Source organism: Sus scrofa, chromosome 7 (assembly GCF_054392235.1).
Source record: "Sus scrofa isolate SSC_HxYL_T2T_F1_AM1 chromosome 7, Sscrofa_HxYL_maternal_Yorkshire_Landrace_v2.0, whole genome shotgun sequence".
NCBI lineage: Eukaryota > Metazoa > Chordata > Mammalia > Artiodactyla > Suidae > Sus > Sus scrofa.
Genome location: NC_139389.1, coordinates 91,497,013 through 91,522,884, shown reverse-complemented (window position 1 = coordinate 91,522,884; position 25,872 = coordinate 91,497,013). Strand labels below are relative to the sequence as shown.

Here is a 25,872-nt window from a genome sequence, read left to right as displayed (position 1 = left end):
TGCAGGATATGGGAGTTTCCAGGCTAGGAGTTGAATTGGAGCTATAGCTGCCAGCCTACATGTACAGCCTACAGCTGTAGCTGCCAGCCTACACAGCAACACAGGATCCTTAACCCACTGAGTGAGGCCAGGAATGGAACTCGAGTCCTTATGGATACTAGTCAAGTTTGTTACTGCTGAGCCAAAATGAGAACCACATCATTATCATAATTTTGACGAGGGAAGAAAAAAAAGTCTCGAGTGTGATTATTAAGATAGTCCTAGGTGGGCCATCTCAGAGGCAGACCCAAGAGAACAGAAGGGACAGGAAAAAGGCCCTGGGACTTAGAGAACAGACTTGTGGTTGCTAAGGGGGAAGGGAAAGGAGTGGAATGGACTGGGAATCTGGGATTAATAGACGCAAATTGTTGCATTCGAAATGGATAAGCAATGAGATCCTGCTGTATAGCACTGGGAACTATATCTAGTCACTTGTGATGGAGCATGACAGAGGATAATGTGAGAAAAAGAATGTACATATGTGTGACTGGGTCATTTTGCTGTACAGTAGAAAATTGACAGAACGCTGTAAACCAACTATAATGCAAAGAATAAAAATCATTTAAAAAAAAATTTTTAAGTGCCCTGGGAAATAGAGGGTCTGTCCCAAAGAAAATATCAGTATCACCATCAAGACAAATCCTGTTTCCTTCTGCACACAGTCATCAGGTATTATTCATAGCAATTCAGTTCACTGAAGGTTAAGACGGAAAAAGGGAAATTCCTCTTATTCTTATAATAAGGGTCCTGAATCCACTCAAAAGGCAGTTAAGATCCAGAGTGCTAGATTCCGTTAGCTAAGGCACATGATTCACTTACGAAGACATCACAGGTTTACAAAAATCAGCTGAATGGACTTGCTTTTCTCAACTGAAGAAGGCTGATGACCTTCCTAAATGCCAAAGTATTTCACGTGAAAAACAACTGTCCTCTGTAATAGTTACCTTTTTAGGATCTGCTAAAAATTGTAGCTAGATGGTTTCCACTCATTTCCTTTTTATCCATTTACCTGGAGGAGTCATGTAACCACCACCACGATCAAGACACGAACAGTCCCATCTCCTCAAAGTTTCCCATCACACCATCCTTCAAGCTCCTCTCATTCAACCTGGCACATCCAGAGCAGATCCATCCATGCTGTTCTGAGTAACAATGGTTCATTCTTTTTTACTGCTAAGGTGTAGTCCTTTGTATGGAGAGTTTGGGTATCCACTTACCACTTAAGAGTCTTTGAGTTGTTTCCAGCTTTTGGCAATTATGAAGAAAAGCCACTAAACACTTCCACGCACAAGTTTTCATTTCTTTAGGGTAAACACTTATCTAAGAGTGGGGTTGCTGGGTCATATGAACAGTGGATGTTTAATGTGATGAGAAACCCTGGGATTTGATACTGTCAGGTTTTTAAGCCACTCTGATAATAAAGTGGTATCTCATTGTGGTTTTAATTTGGATTTCCCTAAGACAAATGGTGACCACCTGCACTAACTTGCCATCAATATATCTTCTTGGAGAGTTCCTGTCATGGCACAGAGGAAACAAATCAGACTAGAAGCCTTAAGGCTGTGGGTTCAACCCCTGGCCTCGCTCAGGGATTAAGGACCCAGCGTTGCAGTGAGCTGTGGTGTAGGTTGAATATGTAGCTCGGATCTGGCATTGCTGTGGCTCTGGTGTAGGCCGGCAGCTACAGCTGATTCGACCCCTATCCTGGGAGCCACAGATGTAGCCTTAAGAAGACCAGAAAAAAATCTAATTTTCTTGGGTAAATTATTTAAATCTCTTCACCATTTTTTTTAACAATTTACTTGCATATTGAGTTTTGAGAGATTTATATATTTTCTGCATACAGGTCCTTTGTTGGATATGTGATTTGAAAATATTTTCTCCCAAGTCTGTTTTTTTTTTTTTTTTAATAACAGAATTTATTCTTTACAGCAATTTTAGGTTCACAGCTAAACTGCATGAAAGCTCCAGCAATTTCCCGTATATCCCTGTGTGGCTTACCTATTTTTTTCTTTGTGGATCACCCTTTTGGTGTTCTATCTAAGGAATGTCTCCCTAACTCAGGGTCACAAACAATTTCTCCTAGTTCCTTCTAAAAGAAGAATGGCTAGGGAGTTTCAGTTGTGGCTCAGTGGATCAAAAACCCAACCAGTATCCATGAGTTAGCAGATTCGATCCCTGGCCACAAAGTTAAGGATCTGGTGTTGCTGAAGCTGCGGCACAGGTCACAGATGCGGCTAAGATCTGGCATAGGTGTAGGCCGGCAGCTATGACTCCAACTCGACCCTGAGCCTGGGAACCTCCAAATGCAGCAGGTGCAGCCCTAAAAAGACAAAAATTAAATTTGAAAAATTAAAAATGGCTAGCCTTCCACCCATGTCACGATTCCTTACCTCATGGAAGGAGCAGAGTTAGAATAACTGCTTTAATTCTGGCTCATAATTCCATTATCTGGGTCATCCTGGGGTCGGCATTTGTGGGCTGTGTTTTGCCTCAATATTTGGTCGCATTTTCCTGGCATATTGTGAAATTTTAGATGTAGAATAACATCCTTAACATCAAGTCGTTTAAACTCTGGCTTCCATCAAAAATCCCCTGGCGAACATTATGGTTTATTCCATTTTATCAGGCAAAGTTCTGGCTCGGCTTTTGTGGGCAATGGTTCTAATGTCACTTAGTTCCTGAGTCTTCTGCTACACTACTGCTTGCGGTCTGTCTCCCCATGTGCAGCTCAAGGGAAGCCCCCACTTTTGGCCAGTTCATACACAGAATTCCCTTCCAGCTGTTTCCTCTCTAGGATTCTCCCAAGCCTCTGGCCCAAAAATGGGGTTTCTCTTGGAGCTCCAGCAGCCCACAGTGCCCCTCAGAGGGCAAAGAAGAAAGCAAAAGAAACATACAAGCATTCCCCCTACTTTGGGGACTGCATGGACCCATCTTCCTGGTTCCTCTGGCCAGAAAGACAGAATTTCTATGGATGTTTTAGCTGCTGGCACCACCAGCCAGCCCGGCCCTTCAAAAGGTCTACTGCCCCCACCCCCACACTCAACCCATCACTCAAAAAACGGAGGGGCCCCTCCATGCCCTCCAGCTTATATCTTTCCTGGTCTTCTGGTCAGAAAGATGGAATTTATCTTGACTTTTAGCTACCTCTGCACCAAGGCTACAGCTCTGCTGAGAACCTGATCCAAGGATCAGGGCCAGGGAGAAAAGAAAAACTAGGAGAAACTCGATCCCCTGGCCCTCACACAGATCACTTACCCGGGTTTTCACTCTTTCCCAATCTGCCAGCTTTCTGTGGCTTTTCTGAGTCCTCAGGTCATATGTCTAAGGCATCAAACTGCACCCCACAGAAGTAGGTGGCCAACTGGGCTATAGTTGCATCTGCCCGGAAATTCCAACTGCCTCTCACCTTCCTCCTCCTCACAAGGGGGTTTAAGAGGCTGGGTGGGTGGGGAACTATTCATTGTAAACAGCTGCTCATTGAGTAGCTAGAAACTAAGGAAAACTAATCTACACACGTTCAGGTGGTTAAGGGCATCAAAAGAAAGCAAGCACGTGTTGGAAATTCTGATAGATGCTTCTCTCTTTGGCATTTCAACTCATTCTGGCTCTTTTCACTGATGGCAAAATAGAGGACTGTATGCAGAGGGGGTGCCCAGGGAGCAGCTGTAGGGTCAGAGTTACTATAGCTACACCAAGCCTCCCTTCACTGCTTTTAGTTGTAATTGGAAAAGCATAAAGCTGGTAACAGAAAATACATATGAACGTTTCCAGGATATTCTAATGCCATGCTTTAATACAAAGTCCTCTATTTGGTCACAAATATCTATTCAAGAGCCTATAGGATGGCAGGCGTGGAGTGTGTGTGGAATATTCCCTGCCCTTGTGGAGCTGCCACTCTAATGCAATAAATGAATAAACAGACATATGATGTTTGTAAAAATATACACATAAAACCCAGTGATTTCGGGTAGCGAAGAGTAAAATCCTACAAAGATAAAGTCGGGTACAGGGTTAGGGAATGATGAGGGCACTAGTTTATACAGAATCATCAGTGAATCATCTTCAGAGGCAACATTTAAGCAGAGAACCAGATATATGAGGGAGTAAGCCAGCAGGGATCTGGAGGTAGAAAGGCAGAACGTTCCAGGCCCTCAGGAGAGAACAATCCTGCCACATTCAAGCTGGTACTAAAGTCAGAAGAGTGGCTACATTGAATGGAACGTGGAGGACAGGGCGAAGAAATGAGGTCTAAGAGGCTAACAGGGGTCAGACCACGAAGGGCCTTATAGGGTATGGTAAGGAATTGAGATTTTATTCTCAATGTGATGGGAAGGCGGACCCACAGAGACATGAAAAATGCAAGGTTTAATCTGACCATCTCTCTCATTCTCAGTCTTAATCCAAAACTTTCTTGGCTGTGGCCAGCAGCTGTAGCTCCGATTCGACCCCTAGCCTGGGAACTCCCATATGCCGCAGGTGAGGCCCTAAAAAGACAAAAGACCAAAAAAGAAAACAAACTTACTTTCAAACTCCAGCTAAACCTAACATTCAAATCTACTTCATAGTCAGTCTTCACAGATCAAGAAACCAAATCAAAGTCAAATCACAAAGTTAAAGATGAATAAAGTATAATTAATCCACCCCTCCCAAACACATTATCTATATTTCATAAATAATATTCTCAAATGCCAAATTATTCCTTGTCTACTACAAAACAAAAATGACAGCATAGCTTTCAGTCAGTAACAATATATCAATATTGGTTCATTAATTGTAGCAAAAGTTCCATACTAATGCAAGAGGTTAATAATGGGAAACTGGGTATGCGATGTATGAGGACTCTATAACTATTCTCTCAATTTATCTGTAAATATAAAATAGCTCTAAAAAGTCTATACGGTCTATTTTAAAACTATATATGTATACATATATGTATACATATACACATATATGTGCAATGTGTACATATAAACATACATACATATACATACATACATATATATATACACGCACATGTGTGTGTGTGTGTTTGTGTGTCTATATATATAAAAACCTCCCTGCGGGATACATGCTGAGGCCACATACCAACAAAACCAATCACTTTATCCTACTGCTGTGAGTTATTTCAGTTGATACAACAATGAGACTGAAAATTAGCTTCTAATCAATTAAGCAACTCAGACTGTAGGTCCACTTTTTCTGAACAAGCACTCTCCACACTCTACCTACCTCTTAGGTACACAGACATGTTCGGAGAATATATACTAGGCATGCTTACCTCTTTAAGTCCACAAAAGCAAATATCAAATAATTACTATCATGGGGGAAATGGAGCTGGTAATAAGAATAACGCAAACGCTGAACAGATTTTTTAATTCGAACAGTAGTATGAATGTGATATTCCAGAGCCTGAAATAACCCAGAAGTCTGAAACAATGGCCCAGATGTGGCTAAGTATAGGTGCGACGACGCTTTTTTAGCTCAAACATTTTAGGGAAAGCAGCCCGGTGGGGGAGTGAGGGAGGACGGGGGCTATGTAAATATTTTGGAGGGGAAAAAAACTAATATGTTTATTATTGACCACAGAACAGACAAGATTTGTTCTTCAAAAGAGGGCCTGGGTTTGTAGGGCCCCCTGTGGCACACTGGGTTAAGAATCCGACTGTAGCTGCTCGGCACTTTGGAGGCATGGGTTTGATCCCTGGCCTGGCATGGTGGGTTATGGACTGGGTGTTGCTGCAGCTGTGGCAGAGGTCACAGCTCCAGCTCGGATTCAGCTCCTGGCCTGGGAACTTCCATATGTTGTGGGTGCAGCCATAAGAAAGAAAAAGAGGGTGTGGGTTTAAACAGTTGAGAAATACAGACCACAATTCCTCCAAGAAAAGACAGCCTTAAGGACAAGAATTCCAATAATTTTTCAAGGAAAGCTTCCTTATGCTTTATTATGTTTGATATGTTTTATATCACTTTCTGCCTGTGATAGGCAGAACAATGGCTCCCTAAACATGTCCATGTTCCAATCCTCTGAATCTGGGCTCGGTAGGGTACATTACAAAGGTGAATTAAGGTTGCCAATTAGCTGACCTTAAATAGGGAGCTTGCCCGGAATCATCCAGAGCGGCCCAATGTAATCACAAGAGTCCTTAAAAGTGGAAGAGGGAGGCAGAAAAAGAAAGGAAAAGAGATGAAACCACAGAGGTAAAGTCAGAGATGCTATGTTGCTGGCCTCGAAGACAGGAAGAAGTCAAGAGCCAAGGATCGTGGACAGCCTCTAGAAGCTGGAAACATTCTCCCAGGAGCCTCTAGAAAGGATCGCAGCCCAGCTGACACCTTGATTTTAGGCCAGGGAGACCCACACTGGACTCCAGAACCATAAGATAATAAATTTGCATTGCTTTAAACCACTAAGTTCTCAGCAATTTGTTACAGAGACAGTAAAAAACAAATACAAGGCATCTAGAAAGAACTCTCTTGCTTCGAGGAGGAGAGCCCTTTTCTACCCAGCTGGTGTCTTTACCCCAGGCCAGTTGAAGGGATGAGTTATTCACATGTGAAGTAAACAATCACAAATTAGAGAATCCAAAGACCAGTACCTAAAAGAACTGATGTGGTAAGCTGCTCCACCAAAAAGGAGGCTGGGCTATTCATTTCATTAACAGTCAAGTGGTCTTAGTTTGCATGAAAATTCCCATCAGTTTCTTATCCCATTTCATCTCAAGTCATCACATTAAGAAATACCTATTTCTTTACTGTTAGAAAGTTGGCCATCTGTCTTAGTCATATAGACTGCCATAACAAAATACCACAGACTGGGTGGCTTAAAAAAAAAACAAATGTATTTGCACAGTTCTGTAGGCTGGCAAGTCCAATATCAAGGTGCCAGCAGACGGTGTGTGGGGAGTATCGGCTCCCTAGTTGGTAGACAGCTGCCTTCTCATTGTATCATCATCTGTCAAGGATAGAGGGCTCTAGTCTCTCTTCTCCAGAAGCACCAGCTCTATCAGACTAGGGCCCCACCCTTATGACCTCATGTAACCTTTACCACCTCCTTTTTTTTTTTTTTTTTTTTTTTTTGTCTTTTTACCTTTTCTAGAGCCCCTTCCAGCGGCATATGGAGGTTCCCAGGCTAGGGGTCCAATCAGAGCTGTAGCCGCCGGCCTACGCCAGAGCCTCAGCAACGGGAGAATCCAAGCCACGTCTGCAGCCTCCACCACAGCTCCCGGCAACGCCGGATCCTTAACCCACTGAGCAAGGCCAGGGATTGAACCCACAACCACATGGTTCCTAGTTGGAGTCGTTAACCACTGCACCATGACAGGAACTCCACCACCTACTTATAAGCCCTATCTCCAAATATGGTCACCTGGGGGGGAGGGCAAGGCATCAACATGAATTTGGGGGGAATAGAAACATTCAGTCCATAACATCATCAGTAATAATTCTTTAGGCCAGAAAACAAAATATGAGATATTTTACCCAGAGAATATTCATTAGGGAATACTAATAAGTCATAACGATTACCATAAACAAAAAGGAAAAAACCAGGAAGTAGAGTTTTCAGGAGTTCCCATTGTGGCTCAGTGGTTAACGAGCCTAACAAGTATCCATGAGGACATGGATTCGATCCTGCCTCGCTCAGTGGGTTGATGATCCAGCATTGCCCTGAGGTGTGGTGTACGTCGCAGACACAGCTGGGATCTGGTATTGCTGTGGCTGTGGTGCAGGCCGGCAGCTACAGCTCTGATTTGACCCCTAGCCTGGGAACTTCCATATGCCACGGGTGCAGCCTTAAAAAGAAAAAAAAAAAGACAAAAAGAGCTTCCGAATAGCATACTAATATACAATTTATGTATTTATTAACATACCAATACACACAGAGGTAAAGAGAGGGATACAGGCCAATTGTATGTGTTTACACAACACATATAGTCAGCTCCTATACTAAAAAAGAAAGCTGCCTCTTTAACTTGTTCTTTTAAAATAAATGTGTATTTAAAGATATACCAGTTTTGGAAACAGGGAAGTACAGATGGCTGTAGCACCAAAAGTCACTATATACATAAGCTACAACTATAACTCAGTTTCTACAATCCAGTAAATGAAGTAGTGTGAATGAAAGTCAACATATCAGAAGAAGCTCTAACCCAAAAGAAAAGAACAACTCCCAAAGTTGCTGTTTCTTCCAGAAACTTTATTCTATAAACTCTACCTTTACTCTAATGCTCTATAATCAGTGAAACTATGTTGAAACTTCACAACTATGATAATACATACCAGGCCTGGAGTTTATACCATAAGTCAGCTTCAGTCAATATTTCATCTAGAAATACCTCTGGTAAGGAGAAAATATTAAGTGGTGTATTTGCTAATTATTGTACTCATACATTTGCTAATTATTCTTGCCTGAGTTATCCTTGGCGATGACATACACACCAATGATCAGAGATAATGCCCATACCTCCAAGAGATAAGAAACCTCATTATCAAAAGATTTTCTTTAGGAGTTCCCATCGTGGCTCAGTGGGTTAAGAACCCGATTAGTATTCATGAGGATGCAGGTTCGATCCCTGGGTCAAAGATCTGGCACTGCAGCAAGCTGAGGCAAACGTCACAGACACAGCTCAAATCTGGCATGGCTGTGGCTGTGGTGTAGGCCAGCAGCTGCAGCTCTGAATCAACCCCTAGCTTGGGAACTTCCATATGCCACAGGTACAGCCCTAAAAAGAAAAAAAGAAAAAAAAAGGATTTTCTTTGAAGTACCTGCTGTGGCCCAACAGTATGGGCAGCATCTCTGGAGCGCTGGGACACAGGTTCGATCCCCAGCCTGGCACAGTGGGTTAAGGATCCCGTGTTGCCGCAGATGTCGCATAGGTCGCAGCTATGGCTTGCATCTGATCCCTGACCAAGGAATTCCATATGTCACAGGGTGGCCAAAAAAAGGAGATTTTCTTCCATAGCTTGTTTCTCTGAATCCCACTTTTTTTCCCTCTATGGGTAAGACTGTACTGTTCTCACAAAACAAGGAGGGGAGAAACACAAAAGAGAATAAAGAGTGTACTTCATTTCTCAGATTTCCAGTCTGGAAATCACATCAACCATCTAAGATGCAGTTAAAATTGAGAATTTTAATCACAAACAAGATTTTGTTGCTGTTGCTCTTGTTTTCATCTCCTCAGCTAAGGTTTGAACACACTAAGGTTTGCACTCATTCCAAGGCTGTTTCAACCCATGACTAAAGTACGAAATGAATGTTACTCTCATTTGGGAAGTAATTTGGACTGCTGACCCCACCTGCTGTTCACTGCTAAAACTGCTCTGGCTGCTGCTTTCACTTAGCTTTGAGCAGACACGAGTTCTGTACGGCAGATGATGCCTGGGAGTGGCTTCAAATTTTCTTTCCATTGCTGTTTTGGAGCCAGATAAAGGCCTTGGAGCTAATGCCTCTAGTTCAACCTGCATTTGATTTGACAGATGGTTCAACTGTCCTTTATTTCATGGCCACAAAGCACTTACTTTTTTTTTTTGTCTCTCTCACAGCATTCAGAAGTTCCCTGGCCAGGGATCAAATCGGTGCCACAGCAGCAACCCAAGCCACTGCAGTGACAAGGCTGGATCCTTAACCCTCTGTGCCACCAAGGGAACTCCAGCACTTATATATTTGCTTTTACCTCTACTATTATTAAAAAAAAAAATCCTTTAACTTTTATAAAAAGAAATGAAGCATTACCACTTCACAGTCACTTTCTCTTTTTTTTTTTTGGTCTTTTGTCTTTTTTAGGGCCGCACCGCGGCATATGGAGGTTCCCAGGCTAGGAGTTGAATCAGAGCTGTAGCCGCTTGCCTACACCAGAGCCACAGCAATGCCAGATCCTTAACCCACTGAGCAAGAAGGCCAGGGATCGAACCCAAATCCTCCTGGTTACTAGTCAGGTTTGTTACTGCTAAGCCACAACGGAAACTCCCAACACAATTTTTTTAAATCTTCGGGATGATTTAATTGATTATAAACTATAATGATGACATTCTAAAACTAAGGGATCTCTCTTAAAAGCTTTTCACACTTAAATTTTTTATAAGTGAGAGAGAATAAGAATGAATTAATACTTTTGCTAGAGATGTCCCAATTTTAGACAGAAAAGGAAAAGAATGAGAAGGGAAGGTAAGCAGGATAAAAAGTTTCCCAGCCTTTTTACTATCACTTATCACAGCAGCCAACCGAGAACCCCTTATGTTAAGGAATTGGAATCTGAGGAACAGAAGCATAGGTTTTACATCCTGTGAAGCACATTGCTCAGAAGCCACAGACCTAGACTCCAGGAGATTGGGCAGAAACCTCCATTTCTGTGTCATTTGGTGAAAATCTTAAATTCCCATCTCCACATTTTACTATCTCACCTTTTTCTGTCTCTATGAGCAATGAGATACATGTTGAATAAACTAGCAAAGCTTATTTAGGTCAATAGATCTAAGAGGTAAACTACAATTCAATATAGCCTAACCATTTGCTATATTAAAAAAGAAAGGTATATATGCCTGATAGGAAAGCATGAAGAGTATATAACTGTTCTGAGGTGGGGGGGACAATTCACAATTCATTGTTTTTGATCACTGATAAACTAAAAGAAATTATCACATCCTAAAAGTTATCAACCTCAAGTTCAAGTATTCATCCCATTACCAACTACCTGGTTGTATCCTTTAAAAGGCCTAAATCCACCCAGGTACTAATTTCTCCATCTATAAAACCAGTTCCCTGGTGGCTGAGCAGGTTAAGGATCCAGCATTGTCAGCACTGTGGCTCTTGTTATCGCTATGGCATGGGTTCGATCCCTGGCCAGGGAATTTCTGCATTCCACAGGCATAGCTGGGGTAAAAAAACTACATTTCACACAGCATGCCCCCTTTGCCAGGGAGATTGTGAACATCATTTATTTAAATTTAAGGATGACTTTTAGGACCTACTCTGAAGAAACAGTTCTAGTTCTAATGTTTAATTTGTCTCTTTGCTCATAGGAGTAATGCATGTTGATAGCAACAAAATAAAATTTCAAATAGTATAGAAAGTGATGATCATTGTACAACTATAAATGTAATAAATTCATTGAGTTATAAAAAAATATTATAGAAAGATATAAAGGAAAATTCTCCTTTCCTCCTAGTCTTATTCCCCAAAGGTAATCACTACATGTGTTTCCTGTGTAGCCTTCCATTCTATGCCTATGCATGAATACCTTCTTTTTACACAAATGTGTTTACACTATGCTTTCTTTTCTGAAGTAACTCTCTTGATATTAGATATTTTCCATCTGGCCCATTTTTTAACACCTGTATGGTATCCCTCTGTATAGACAGACCATGATTTGCTTAACCAACTCTTCTCACTAGAGATTAAGGAAATTCAATCCAGATTTTCCTTATTTTAAACAATGTTGCAAAAAACAATCATCTACTTACACTTGCTAACTATTCAGAAATATCTGTAAAATAAATTGCTAAATACAGAATTGCTGGGCCAAAGGCGAAATTCTGATGTCAAATGACTTCACTAAAGGGTTATATCAACTCCCACCAAGAGAAGGGAATAGTATAGTGTCTGAGTTCAGCCCATACTGACTGTAAGCAACATTTTTTTAAAAAGCATTGTTTTAAAGGTTCTTTTTGTATATGGCTTCATTAAGAAATTTATCTCCAAGGAAATTAACAGATATTTTTTTCAAATATTTGTAAGCAACCTAATTTATGTTTCCACCATCTCTTTGAAGCAAATAAGGAAACTACAATTTCCACTTGGCAAAAGAAAGAATTTACCACAATCATAAGACACAGGAAATGCTCTGTCCTAGGTTAGCCCTGACCTAATTTTACAGCACAAAGAAACACTACTAAAAAGGTAGTTCCTTTAATTACTCCTTACTAGGTTAAAAAATTTCTTTTCTCTATTCTGTTATTCTATACACAAAACGCAGCACATTTTTATAAATAAATTCTGGTTTAATTTTAACAAACATGTACTCCTGCCAATTCATCAGTAACAGATTAGGAAATGGTTAAGAAAAAAACAGAAAAAACAAACACTAAAATGTCTTATGGAATCTAACATTTCAAATATAATTTAAAAAATACAGAAACATATAATCAGCTTTTTAAAAAAGCTTTTCTGTTTAATAATTGACCAAGAAAGATGGCAATGGTAAAAGTGGCAAGGACTCCAAAGTATAGACAAACTTAAAAATCAGGTTCAAAAAATACATACAACAAATGAGTTTAAAACATAAATAGAAAACAAAATAGTGAAAAGGGGCACTATGTGTAATAAGACTTCCAGATACTATACTTCCTTTTTTTTTTTTTTTTTTTTTTTTTTGGTTTTCTTGTCTTTTGTCTTTTCAGGGCCACATCTGTGGCATATGGAAGTTCCCAGGCTAGGCGATGAATTGAAGCTACAGCTGCCAGCCCACCACATCTCATGGCAATGCCAGATCCTTAATCCACTGAGCAAGGACAGGGATTGAACCCCAGTCCTCATGGATCCAAGTCAGGTTCGTTAACCACTGAGCCACAAAGGGAACTCCCTATAATCCCCGTTTTATTCTGACAGTTTAAAAAGCCTGTGGCTTGTATTAAACTGGAAAGTTTAAAAGATTAGAACAAGGAGAATATAAAATCCAATGTGACTGAAGCTGTTGCAAGATCTGGCCCTTGGGAGAGGAACAACTTTTTAGTTACCTAGCTTTCAACTACCAGAAGAAGGGTACTTCAAATAATGTAACAAAGGCAAATGAAACATAAAGGGTTTGCCTGATCTCAACTCTCAAAATGACAGTGTCTAAAAACACTCATTTTCTCTAGCTTGTCCCATTTACCTTTGAAATTACCTTCTAAATCCTATCACTCACTCATTCAACAAGCATTTATTGAACTCTTTCCAAACACCACAGTGATATATCATGTACAGGCCTCAAGCAGCTTACAATTAATGAAGGAGACATACAGTAAAGAACTGACTATAATAAAATGAAGACTAAAAATCAGTGCTGTATTTACAAAGTACAGCATTTCTAACTGAGAACAACTTCTAGAAGCTTCACCCAAAAAAAAGGTGGCATTCAAACTAAACATGTAAAGATGAATAAGATATTTAAAAATGGAAAGTGTGAAAAATGTAAAATATCAGTCAGAGTTTGGGTGGCAAACTTTGGAGATGAATTCTGGCTCTCTTAGGCAGAAAAGGAATTTACAGAGTTCCTGTTGTGGCTCAGTAGAAACAAACTCAACTGGTGTCTATGAGGATGCAGGTTCCATCCCTGGCCTCACTCAGTGGGTTAAGGATCCAGTGTTGTGGTGAGCTGTGGTATAGGTTGTAGACATGGCTTGGATCCCACGTGGCTGTGGCTGTGGTGCAGGCCAGCGGCTGCAGCTCCCATTTGACCCCTAGTCTGGGAACTTCCATCTGCCACAGGTACAGCCCTAAGAAGCTAAGAAGAAAGAAAGAAGGAAAGAAGGAAAGAAAGGAAGGAAACATACATCAAAATGTTAACAATCATTATTTCTAGGTTATGATATTATAGGTAATTTTTATTTTCTTCTTAGTATTTTTCTGCTATTTAATAGAAGAGGTAGAACTTTTGGTCTTAGAAGATACCTGTATCTCTACAAAAGGAAAGGAAAGAGATTAATTTTGATAATATGGGGAGGCATGTTGGAAGGGGTCAAATTTGAATAAGTTCAGAATTGAAAAAGTCACATAATGGAGATCATGACACAGTGTGTATCAATCACATATAAGTGAGTGTCGCTCAGAATGTACTGAAAAATACAAACTTAAATTAGGTGCCAAAATCTTCAGACGGATGATGAAGATATTCTCATAAAATGATAAAACATAACATTTGACTAAGTAATTAAAAATCATTACTTTGGAAGTTCCCATCGTGGCGTAGTGGTTAACGAATCCAACTAGGAACCATGAGGTTGCGGGTTCGGTCCCTGCCCTTGCTCAGTGGGTTAACGATCCGGTGTTGGTGTTGCCCTGAGCTGTGGCGTAGGTCACAGACGCAGCTTGGACCCCACATTGCAGTGGCTCTGGTGTAGGTCGATGGCTACAGCTCCGATTAGACCCCTAGCCTGGGAATCTTCATATGCCTCAGGAGCAGCCCAAGAAATGGCAAAAAGACACACACACACAAAAAAAAATCATTAGTTTGATCTACTTAAGTACTCTGACTATATGTGATCAAGCATCCTTGGGAGTATTGTTCTTTAGAGAAACTGGCTTTTAAGCAATTTAAGGCTGACAGACGTCAGGTCAGTCGAATTGTAAAAAACAGTATCCTAGCAACATCAGGGTAAAATTAAGCATGTCCTGTCAACATCCTTTGTCACTCAAAGGTGACATTATCAATGCACTGCCCCTGACACCTCCATAGAAAATATTCAGACCAACAAAGTTGTTATTTCCATCCAAAAGAAAAGGGGAAAAAAAGAATATTACTTATTGCCTGACTGAGACATGACTCGCTGTCAATTCTCTTCTTATTTTTGTTTTTATAGATGTAGGTACTGAGAAACATGTTTTTAAAAGAATCAAGTTCCAGATATTTGGTGTCCATACGCTTTCCTAAGAGTGGTCTATTTTAGAAAGCACCTGAGGATAGAGCAGTCCCTTCTCAGCCATTCTCAGTCTGCCTGTGATGCATTTCCTGAGCCCCAAGCACAGGGTAATTTGAAATATAGGTGTAGATGTCGAGAAAGTATAACTCTAAAAGACTGAGACACAAGACGTTTCACAAATCAGGTAGTTTCCAATTCCTCGTTTTCAACAAAACTGAGTAAGGACCTAACCCAATTATCAACTGGCAGATCATTCAAATGTATTATAATAATCATTGGGGCATATAATTAGAAAGGTAGGCGTTCTCATCGTGGCTCAGAGGAAATGAATCTGACTAGCATCCATGAGGATGCAGGTTTGATCCCGGCTTTGCTGTGAGCTGTGGTTATAGGTCACAGATGCAGCTTGGATCTGATGTTGCTGTGGCTGTGACGCAGGTGGGCAGCTGCAGCTCCGATTCAATTGCTAGCCTGGGAACTTCCATATGCTGCAGGTGCGGCCCTAAAAAGCAAAAAAAAAAAAAGACTTTAAAGTTTGAAAATGTATTAAACCAGGTCAAGTTCTACAGGCAATGTGGAATTAAAACACAAATTTAAAAGAATAAGGAATAATGTAAATCTCCTCACTGCTAAAGAGTTTATTAATGTGATTCTTAAATGGATGATGGTGCACAAACTTCCAGTTATAAGATAAATAAAAACTAGGGCTTTAGTGTACAACATGATAAATATAAGTAACACTGCTATATGTTATATATGAAAGTTATTGAGAGTAAATCCTAAGAGTTCTCGTCATAAGGAAAATTTTTTTCTATTTTTTTAATTTTGTATCTCTATGAGATAACAGATGTTCACTAAACTTATTGTGGTAATCATTTCATGATACATGTAAGTCAAATCATTATGCTATACACCTTAAATGTATACAGCATTGTATATCAATTTAATCTCAAAACTGGAAGAAACAAAATAACACATATCAAAAAAAGAAAAAAAAGGTGGTAGGTAGGTAGATAGTGAAAATTAAATGACTATAGTATTTAGACTGCCTCCATGAATAAGAATGATGTAACACTTATATTTAAAATGTCAATATATATAATGTGCTAGAGATTTTATATTCTGAAACAATTGGAACCACTGATTTAAATGCTAGTTATCAACCTTAAAGTACAAAATCATATATAATTTATCAAATTCTTTTGAAGTTTCAAGGTTTAGTTGCTTGTACCGATAATGAAAACATGTAAGTGAAATAATGGCAGTGAGAAAAGTGGACTTCAAACCATACACACCAGCAAGAATAAGGATGCCAAAATAGTGCTGGAGCAGCAGTTTGCAGCAGCAGGGGAGGGGGCCAATTCTGTGGTTTACTGAGAGCTAATCTCAAAGCAATTTTCTTTTGGGACTCTTCAGCACGTTCAGTTTCTAGCCATATCTGCTTCAGGCTTTCTGAAAATAGGAGCAATGCAGTCTAGAGGCTGTCATTTGAGCTTACAGGCCCTCAATGAACTACCTGGCTGACATGACGCAGGTGACACCTTTCAGCCACAACGAAAGAGCAAGTGCCTTGGGAACCTGCCAGCAAACTTTGATTTGCCATCGTTTTCTTCTTCCCAGTTCACTCTAAGCTTGAACATCAAAGTCGGAGATTTCCCTTTCACCAAGTGAAAGAGTAGCAGTGAAAATGTCAAAGGCATCTAGTATTTAATTACTAGTCAGGCAAAGGATTTATATTATTGCTTGCAAAGCAAAAGTTTGCTCAAAGGAAAAAAAAAAAACCTTCCAAGTCTGCTCTCCTTACTGCAGCTATAAACAGCTGTCTTAGCTTGTATTGGACATTAGTAATTTAAAAATGAGGAAGAGCAGCTGACATATACACATGGAGCAAGAAAGCAAAGATCTGACATCCACAATAACTGAATATGGTATCTATATTTCCTTCAAACCTTATAATCATATCAAAACATCAGGAAAACAGGTACATGAAAAGGATCACCCAGTTCTCCACACATCCTTTTTCTTCAAATCTTAAAGTCACCCCAAGGGCAATTTAGGGTGGTAGTTAAAAGAATCAGCTCTGGGAGTTCCTGTTGTGGCTCAGCAGGTTAAGAACCCAACTAGCATCCATAAGGATGTGGGTTCAATCCTTGGCCTTGGTCAGTGAGTGGGTTTAGGATCCGGTATTGCCACAAGCCACAGTGTAAATCATAGGTTGGCTTGGATATGGCTTAGATCCTGGCATTGCTGCAGCTGTGGTCTGATTGAATCCCCAGCCCTGGAACTTCCATAATAGCCCTAAAAAAAAAAAAAAAAAAATCAGCTCTGAAACTGAAATGCCTGGGGCAAATACAGGCTCTGCAATCTGGTGATTGAGTGATACTGGGTAAATCACCTGACTTCTCCTGACTGTGAGTTATCTAACTGTGCCTCAGTTTTCTCATCCCATATTAAGTGCTCAATAAACATGAGTTACCACAAATATTACAGGGAAGAGAAAAACTACTAAGGACTGCCAATAGGCCTTGACTTCCTCTCTGTTAATAGTTCATCAAAAAGATTAATATGGAGTTCCTGTCATGGCGCAGCGGAAACGAATCTGACTAGGAACTATGAGGTTTCGTGTTCGATCTCTGCCCTCTGGATCCCTGGCCTAGCTCAGGGGGTTAAGGATCCAGCGTTGGCGTGAGCTGTGGTGTAGGTTGCAGAGGCAGCTCGGATCTGGCATTGCTGTGGCTCTGGCATAGGCCTGCAGCAATAGCTCTGATTAGACCCCTAGCCTGGGAACCTCCATATGCCATGGGTTCGGCCCTAAAAAGACCAAAAAAAAAAAAAAATTAATAAAATACTAAGCAAATTCTAGTATTTAGTTTCTTTTAACTTAATAATTGCATTAACTACAATATACCTTTCTCATGGGTATTCAATGAGGATAATTAGTCTTATGATCTGCTTACCCAAACTCTGAAGGCTTGGGGTTCATACCACCTACAGAGGGAATGACTTAAGAGCAAGAGACAAGTAGAGGCAATGTACTCAACTAAGTTACCTTGGAGTATTACATATCAAGAAGTCATTTTCTTTAGTTTTATTTTGTCCTGTTTTCCATTTATAAGCCATGTATACACAATAGTCTAAAGTAGAAAGCAAAGAGTATACACAGTATTAAAGTTTGGAGTTAGGTACCTGGACCTCACACAGCTAAAACTCTACTGTGAATTTTTTTCTTTCTAATCATGTCAATTTCCATCTAAGGGACGAATGCACCACAAGATAAAAGAACAAGGACGCCTCAGGCAGCTTAATCAACCTTGTCCCATTTAGTTGGTTTGTTTTCCAGCCATGACCACAGCAAATGGAAGTTCCCAGGCCAGGGACTGAGTCCAAGCAGAGCCCAGCCACAGCTGTGAGTTACACTGGATCTTTAACCCACCGCACCAGGCCAGGGAATGAACCTGAGCCACTGCAGAAACAATGCCGGATCCTTAACCTGTTGTGCCACAGCAGGAGCTCTCAGTCTTTAGCCACCAAGAATGGTATTCTTAGCAAGCCTAAATATGAACAGCACTTTAGAATCTCAGAAGTGGCAGTGACCTTAGAGGCCACCAACACAAACCAAAATGAAGGAATTATCTTTCCAACCTCTCTTTGTCCAGCTTTGCCTGAAAATATGATGGTGGTGGTAACAGAGGCTGTAGCATCATCTATGCCCAGGCCCTGTGCCAAGCATCCACATACACTGACACACTGAATCATTAAACTGTGAAGTGAAAAAAGCCTAAAAGAAAATACAAGATGGAGTTTTTCACACCATTCCAAAAAAAGATAAAAAGCCTTAACTTTTAATACAATGGTTATAATATTTGCATAAGTCAATAACTATTATTCATCTCTAAATCATATACCATCATTTTACTCAATTTGGTTCATCAGAGACGAGGAAGACAGAAGCACCTTCATTCACTCAATTCAACAAGTTAAAGACACTTGTTATTAAAGGCCCGCGTGACAGACACTTTAGTAAATATCAAAGGTACCATTACCACAATTACTGTTAAAACACTATCCCTGCAACCAAAGTGTGTCCACTTTGATCTCAGTAAAGCAGCGATTGGTTCACAAAAATATGAGATAAAACACAGTTGAGTCAAGGGCAGCTGGGTGTAAAGTCAGCTCTGCCACCAGCCATGGCAGCTTAAGGAAGTCAGTTAACCTATGAAAATGAATATTTTATAATTATAAAGTATATATAAAATAAAATTGTTATAAAGTTGTTTAAACAACTTCAGGTTGCTAAAAAGAGTAAGTTGTAATAATGTTTTACATATATGTAAATAATGTTATAAAGGCAAAATGTGATAACATGGTGTTTGCTAGACTGGTCAGCTCCCTTTATTTCCTGGTGATCTGATTCTAATTTCTTCATATTTCACTAAAATTTTACTCAATACCTACTTTTATCCTAACAAGGTTAAATATGCTGCACTTAAGTTCTATGATTTTTTTTTCCAACTCTATTCTGTATGCAACTACTATCTTTAGGGACATCTTACCTGCTATGCCCTTAAGATACTACTTCAGTAATGGGAAATTTTAACTCAACCAAAAACTACAATAATTTTTTACTCTATGCCATGAGAATTCAAAATTTAAAGACAGTTTTGTACTACAAGTGTTAAAATAACAGCAGAACAGCTCATAAAGACAGTAATTTAACTCCTTTAGCTAGAATATCAGTAAAAATGTGCCCCAAATCGTTCCCTGCTCCAAGCTATAAGACATTTCCAATTATGAATGTGTGAATATTGTTACTAAAATTGAGACCTGACTGCGGAAACATTTACAGATTGGGAATTCCGATAGACAAAGGCCACTGGCCCCAGATTTCCACACATATTAATAAAAAGAGAACTATGCTATTTAAAAAGAGAACTATGCATCTGATCCCGTCCCCAAATATTAAGAGTCCAGTCCACTGGGGTCATTCATGCAATAAAAATTTATTATGCGCCTACTGTTTGCCAAGCATTGCACAGGCAGTGAACAAAACTGACCCTAAAATCCCTTCCCTCTAATAACAGAAATGTCAACCGTAAGGTAAGGCACCTGGAGCACAAGTCCTGGCTGCCCGCACCCCACAAGGGTTAATCATACTGACACCTCACCCAAACCCAAGGGGCCCCCTAGACTTGCGGCGCCAACACAGAGCCGCGGTCGCTGGGTCCTTTAATGACGGGGCCAGGACCCCTTGGGAAGGGTGGGGAAGTCCACGGACCTGACCCTCCAGGTCAGCCCAGCGCAGAGGAGGCGATCGGAACACAGCCGCCAGCGCCACGTGCACACCCCGGTGCGCGCCCCCGCAGTCCTCCGCCCGAGCCGCGCAGGCGCCGCCGCAGCCCAACTCACGCAAGCCCCGCGCGCCGCTCGCCGCTTCAGACTCGTGGCCCGGAGCCCCACCCGCCCCGGTCCCACCGGCCGTCGCCTCTTACCGGCGCGCTGACCTCGGCGCCCCGGCCTCTCGGTTCCCGGCGGCCGCCTCGCGGAGCGCCTCCTCCTCGGCCTCCGCGGCCGCCCCGGAAGCCCCGGCCGCGACCCCGCCGGCCGCCTCCATCCCCGCCGCCGCCGCCTCTCGCCACCGCCGCTGCAGTGGCCGCCCGCTCGCGGTCGCGATCCCCGCCGGGCCGGCCGCGGCCGGGTCGCCGACCCCGGCCTCCCCGATTTCCTCGGTCCGCCTGCATCTGGCCGCCGCCGGCGGTGCTGAGCACGCAGGAGTCGGGCAGCCGCGGAGACGCCCTTGCCCCCACCGGAAACGGGCCGCACGGAGGAGCCGCGAGCGACGGGCCCCGGGTGGCAGCGAGCGCGGGGTGCGGGGCCGGGGCTGGAAGCCGGCCGCGGCGGGGGCGGGGCGGGCCCCCGGTCCTGTCAGGTGGAGCCGGAACCGGGGCTGGGAAGAGCCAGGGGTTCAGAGAAAAGATCCGACCAGTGGGACCTGAAAAGGCGGGGGCAAGGAAGGTCTGGGGGAGGGACCGTAGTAAGTAAAAGACGGGTTATAAAACAGTTTGTGTAATATGAACTCGATTTTTTATTAAAAGAATAGATAGTTATGGCGTAGCTGCATAAGAAGCGGTCTTAAAAAGTATATAGCAAAATGTCGCTAGTGGTTAACTGTACGGTGAGACTTCCAGTGAGTTAATTCTTCCTCTTTTTCTGTTTAGTCTCCTTATCTTCAAGAATGAATATGTGTCATCATTAAAGTTATACTGAAGTCAGGGTTAGGTAGAAGGTATGGAGGAAAGGCGGGGGGGGGGCAGTCTGAGGTGAGAAGTATGGGATGCAAGCAGCTGGGAGTAGAGAGAACAGTGCAGCCTGTCCTCAAGAGAACTGTAGAAATGACTGCTTTAGCGCACACTTATTGAGCACATGAGCATTTAATTCTCCTGTCAGGCCTATGAGGCAAGTACTGCTGTTGTTCTTGTTTTGCTGATAATAGCCCTGGAGAGGTTAAACCACTTGCCTAATGTGACACAGCTGGGTAGTGATGGAACTGCCATTCTAACTCTGGCAGGCTGACAGCAGTCTATTCATGTATGTGTCTGTCACTTACTTAGTAGAAATGTTTGAGCCTCACCCATGTTCGGTTTTTTTGGCTACGCCCTCAACATGCAGAAGTTCCAGAGCCAGGGATCAAACCGGAGCCACAGCAGTGAGAATGCTGAATCCTTAACCACTAGGTCACCAGAGAATTCCAAGACTCACCTGTGTTTTAAGTTTTAATAGTTTGTTCCTTTTTATTGCTAAGCAGTAAGTAGTCCATCATATGGATCTAGTGTTTTAGCCAAGGGGGAAAAGGACAGTTGGTTATATGGATATGTGGGAGCCATTGTTAACTACTATGTATTACAGAAACCACATAAACACAATACAAAGAAGGGCTAAGAGATCAAATCAGTGTTGCAAATCAAGTGTTTTCTTGCCAGTCCTTTCTGTCCTGTCTTACATCCATATATAGTTAACATTATTCATTGCTTCTAATTGTCCATTCTGTGTTAGGCTGAGTGCTTGATCTTGAAGTTTTTTTTTTAGGGCTGCACCCATGGCATATGGAGGTTCCCAGGCTAGGGGTCGAATCGGAGCTACCACTGCTGGCCTATGCCACAACCACAGCCATGCCAGATCCGAGCCCCGTCTGTGACCTACACCACAGCTCATGGCAACACCAGAACCCTAACCCAGTAAACAAGGTCGGGGTTCGAACCCGCAACCTCATGGTTCCTAGTCAGATTCGTTTCTGCTGCGCCTCAATGGGAACTCCTTGAAGATTTTTTAAAAAAAGTAAAAAGGCTCTGTCCTTGCTCTCAAATAGCTCACTTCCTACAAGGAAGGAAACTGTAAACAGGTGATTAAACTAGTGTGCTGAGGGCAATGAGAGGTCCAAGGTGAAGGCCCAAAGGAAGAAAAGTTAGCTGCCTAAATGAATAGCCTCGGGCTTCATGAGAAACAGACCCCAAGGCCTGATGTTGAGCAGGAGTTTGCTAGGTTCATAGGTGAGAGTAGGGAACCAGTGAAGGATTGTAAACTGGAGAGAAACAATCTTAACACAGCATGGTTCTAAGTATCTCCCATGCAGCACTGTCTTAAAACCTCACAGCAGCCCTATTTGGTAGTACTAGTGTGGTCCCTATTTCAATGATGAGGGTATAAAAGAAGTAACTTCAAAAAATCACACAGCTAGTAAACAAACCCAGGACAGTCTGGCCTCAGACTCTGTGCAGCTAACCGCTCTGCTCAAAACCATTCTGTAGAGGAGAATCAGAATTCTAGGCAACCATTAGGAAACTACTGGAAGAATCCAAGTCACAAATAATTAGGGCCTAAATTAAGACCCAAAAAGAAAGATAATAGGACAGATAGGAGAGAATTGATAGACTTCATTGTCCACTTGTCAGGGTGAGAAGCAGGGGTGATTTCCCATGTGTTTTGCTTCAATGACCAGGTTATTAATGATACCACTAGCCAAGAGGAAATACAGGGTTGGGGGAGGATGTGTGTGAGGATAATAGTATTTTTTAAACATTTCATATTTTCCTGTTATTTAATAGTTAACATTTTTGTCAACAGACACTATTCTCATACAGTACATCAATTTTCCTTTTCCCTCTTTTCCAGCCTTTCCCTTTTATTTCTCCACATCCTATTGCCCCCCCCCCCTTTTTCCCCTTGTCTGGTGAAATTAAGACCATCAGAGGTACTCAGGATTAAGTTATTCATCCTCATGCTAAACTCTCAAATTCATAATCCCACCCCTAAAGAAACACTAAACAGGAAGATGGGAATAGTAACAAAAGTTTCATCCTTTCCTCTGCACCCCTACAAAGGAACTAAAAGGAGAAGCCACTGGACAGCCTGGGCCCTCATCCCCTGTGTGGCTAGGAACTATACCGATTTGGTACATTATCTCTTCCTAATCCTACATGCAGTGACATGAAGTTGGTTGCTTGAAAAAGTGGGACTTTTTATACCACAGCCATTGGCAATTTTCTGCAAATCAGGGCTTTGTTGGAAGTGGGGGCAAAAACAGGTTGTTAAATATTTATCAGCATAGCACAGATTCGGGCTCTCACCAAGACAGCACAAATCAGGGCTTCTTAACTTTGGCACATGTAGGGCTGGACCAGTTTCTGTAGTGGTAGTGGCTTGTTCTGTGCATTGCAGAATTTCACAGCATCCCCAGCCTCTACTTGCTAAGTGGACCCTTCCCTCGCAAGATGTGACAACCAGACACTTGTCCCAAGAGGCAAAATCACCCTGGATGAGAGCCACCAGCACAAATTGATTTAACTATATAACTATCCCCCAAGAAGCTTCCAAAATTATGAAGTTGAAAAGATAAGTGAGTTTCAGATTAAGCCAACTTTGTTAGGACACAGACTTGTTTGTGCAGAGTAAGAGCTAATATTTGTTTAACATTTACTTTTTGCCTGTGCAATCACAAACTAAGTTGTTTTTTTTTTTTTTTTACTGCCTCACCCAAGGCTTATGGAAGTCCCCAGGCCAGGAATCAAACCTGCACCTCTACAGCAACCCAAGCTGCTGCAGTCGGATTCTCCAGCATACTAACTTAGTTAACCTTCATTAATATTCCTATGAAGTAAATGCTGTTATTTCTATTTTACAGATAAGAAAACTGAGTCACAATGGGGTTCAGTAATTTGCTCAAGCTAATGAGTGACAAAACAGATTCACACCCAGTCTGGTTTCAGAATCTGTGTTCTCAAGTCTATGCTGCAGATGCCATCAGGGAGTCCAGGGACCACATTACCTCCCCCCCCCCCCCATCTATTAATTCAAGGGCTTTTTTCAATTCAACCAGGAGTGTTTAGGATACAGAGACTGGAGGTCCCCTGCTAACACTTCCTAATTGGAGGACTGGCAGAAATCCTTTTAACTAGGATGTTGAGTATGCTTTCCTCATTTGATTCTGATCCAAATGGGAACAGTGTCTGTCATTAAGGATGAAAATGGCACACAAATACCTATTGCATTGCAAAAAACCAGAGACCTTTTGGTTTTATAAATAATGAAGGGAAGGAGGATTTTCTGCTATTGCTTGTACGTGATGGTCCTGATTTTAAATATATGCCATTGCATGAATAAAAAATTCAATGTTCCCTTAGGTAGTATTCATGAGACATCAAAAACAAAGTCCTGAATTACAAAAGTAATTCCTTAAGGAAATAAACTGCACTTTTTGCATGTGTTAAAATATATATGACCTTTTTTTTTTTTTTTTTAAATAAAGGAAGCCAATTCCTTAAGGCAATAGTTGTCAAAATGTGAACCGCAGCATAGCATTACCTGGGAACTTATTAGAAATGCAAGTTCTTGGGCCTCACCCCAGAATCAGAAACTGTAGAATGAGGCTCAGCAATCAGGGATTTAACAGACCTCCCCACCCCGCCCCCCAAACCAGGTGATTGTGATCCATGCTCAGGTTTGAGAACCACTGTATCAAGCTAGTATTGGGCGTTTAAACATCACAAGAAAACCGCCTATTTCCCAGTCCAAGACCATGGATTTTATAGGCTCTCACTGCTCCAAGTAGATGTTATGATAAGACTTTTTAATAAAGGCACTGTCCCCTTGCAAATACAATTTTTATGGGGGAAAAAAAATCACCTTCCTGATTCTTTGTAAGCAGGCAGGTTTTCTATACTTGAGTTGATTTCTGAAGCATAGTCTATGAACAATGCAAATAGGAAAACACTATTAAGTTCTCTCAAAAAGATGTCATTTTATTTACTTTGTGTTTTGAACAGCTGCATCCACTATTGAGGTGTGTGCTCAGGCTGCTGGGGGAGGAAGCCTGGTAGGAGCTATACTTTCAGGCCAAGATCTCTAGCCTGTAACCTGGTGAAGATGAGGGTCAGTGAACCATCTGTCAGCTCACAATGGTGCGAGTGGGAGTCAGGGGTAGAAAACTCCCCAAAATGAACAGAACAAAATCCTAACATACAGAATTCACAGCTTGATCCCTTCTGCTCTCTCACTCTGTCCTCACTGCCAGCTGCTGATCTTGCTTTCTATTTCAGAGAGAAGTGGAAGCAATCAGCAAAGACTTTCCAGGGGTTCCCATCATGGTTCAGCAGGTTAAGAACCCAACTAGTATCCATGAGGATGCGGGTTCAATCCCTTGCCTTGCTCGGGGGTTAATGATCCAGTGTTGCTGTGGCTGTGGCTATGCCAGCAGCTACAGCTCCAATTCAACTCCTATCCTAGAAATTTCCATATGCTGTGGGTGTGGCCCTAAAAAAAAAAAAAAAAAGGAAAAGAAAATGACTTTCCAGAGTTCCCTCCGTGGTGCACTGGGCTAAGAATCTGACTGCAGCAGCTCAGGTCACTGCAGGGATGCCGGTTTGATCCCCAGTCCAGTCTAGCACAGGGAATTAAAGGATATGGCATTTCCACAGCTTCTGTGTGTGTCACAGTTATGGCTGAGATTCAGTCCCTGGCCTGGAAACTTCATGGCTGCAACAATAGAGAGATAGAGATAGAAAGAGAGAGGGAGAGAAAGAAGAAAGAAAAAACTTCCCACCACTGCCATTACTGCAAGTCTCAGCCTATCTAAATCTGTGCCACATACCCTGCCTCCTCTCCTGCTCTTGAGGAGTCTCTGTTCCAGTGTGAGTCTAGTGCCTCTATTACAGCACTGGGTCCTATGCC

General features: G+C 41.8%; 2 protein-coding genes across 2 annotated transcripts in view; one reads left to right on the top strand and one right to left on the bottom strand.

Annotated features, from left to right (window-relative positions):
- Positions 1-21,284, bottom strand: part of AVEN (apoptosis and caspase activation inhibitor) — a 193,321-nt gene extending 172,037 nt beyond the window's left edge. The window contains exons 1-2 of the mRNA XM_021099909.2: positions 21,281-21,284; positions 20,142-20,641 (exon numbers count right to left, since the gene is read on the bottom strand). Coding sequence (XP_020955568.2) covers positions 20,142-20,641; positions 21,281-21,284 — 504 coding nt within the window. The remainder of the gene's footprint in view (positions 1-20,141; positions 20,642-21,280) is intronic.
- The window catches only part of CHRM5 (cholinergic receptor muscarinic 5), an 85,285-nt gene that overhangs the window by 41,653 nt on the left and 17,760 nt on the right, over positions 1-25,872 (top strand). The gene's annotated exons all lie outside the window — the stretch shown is intronic.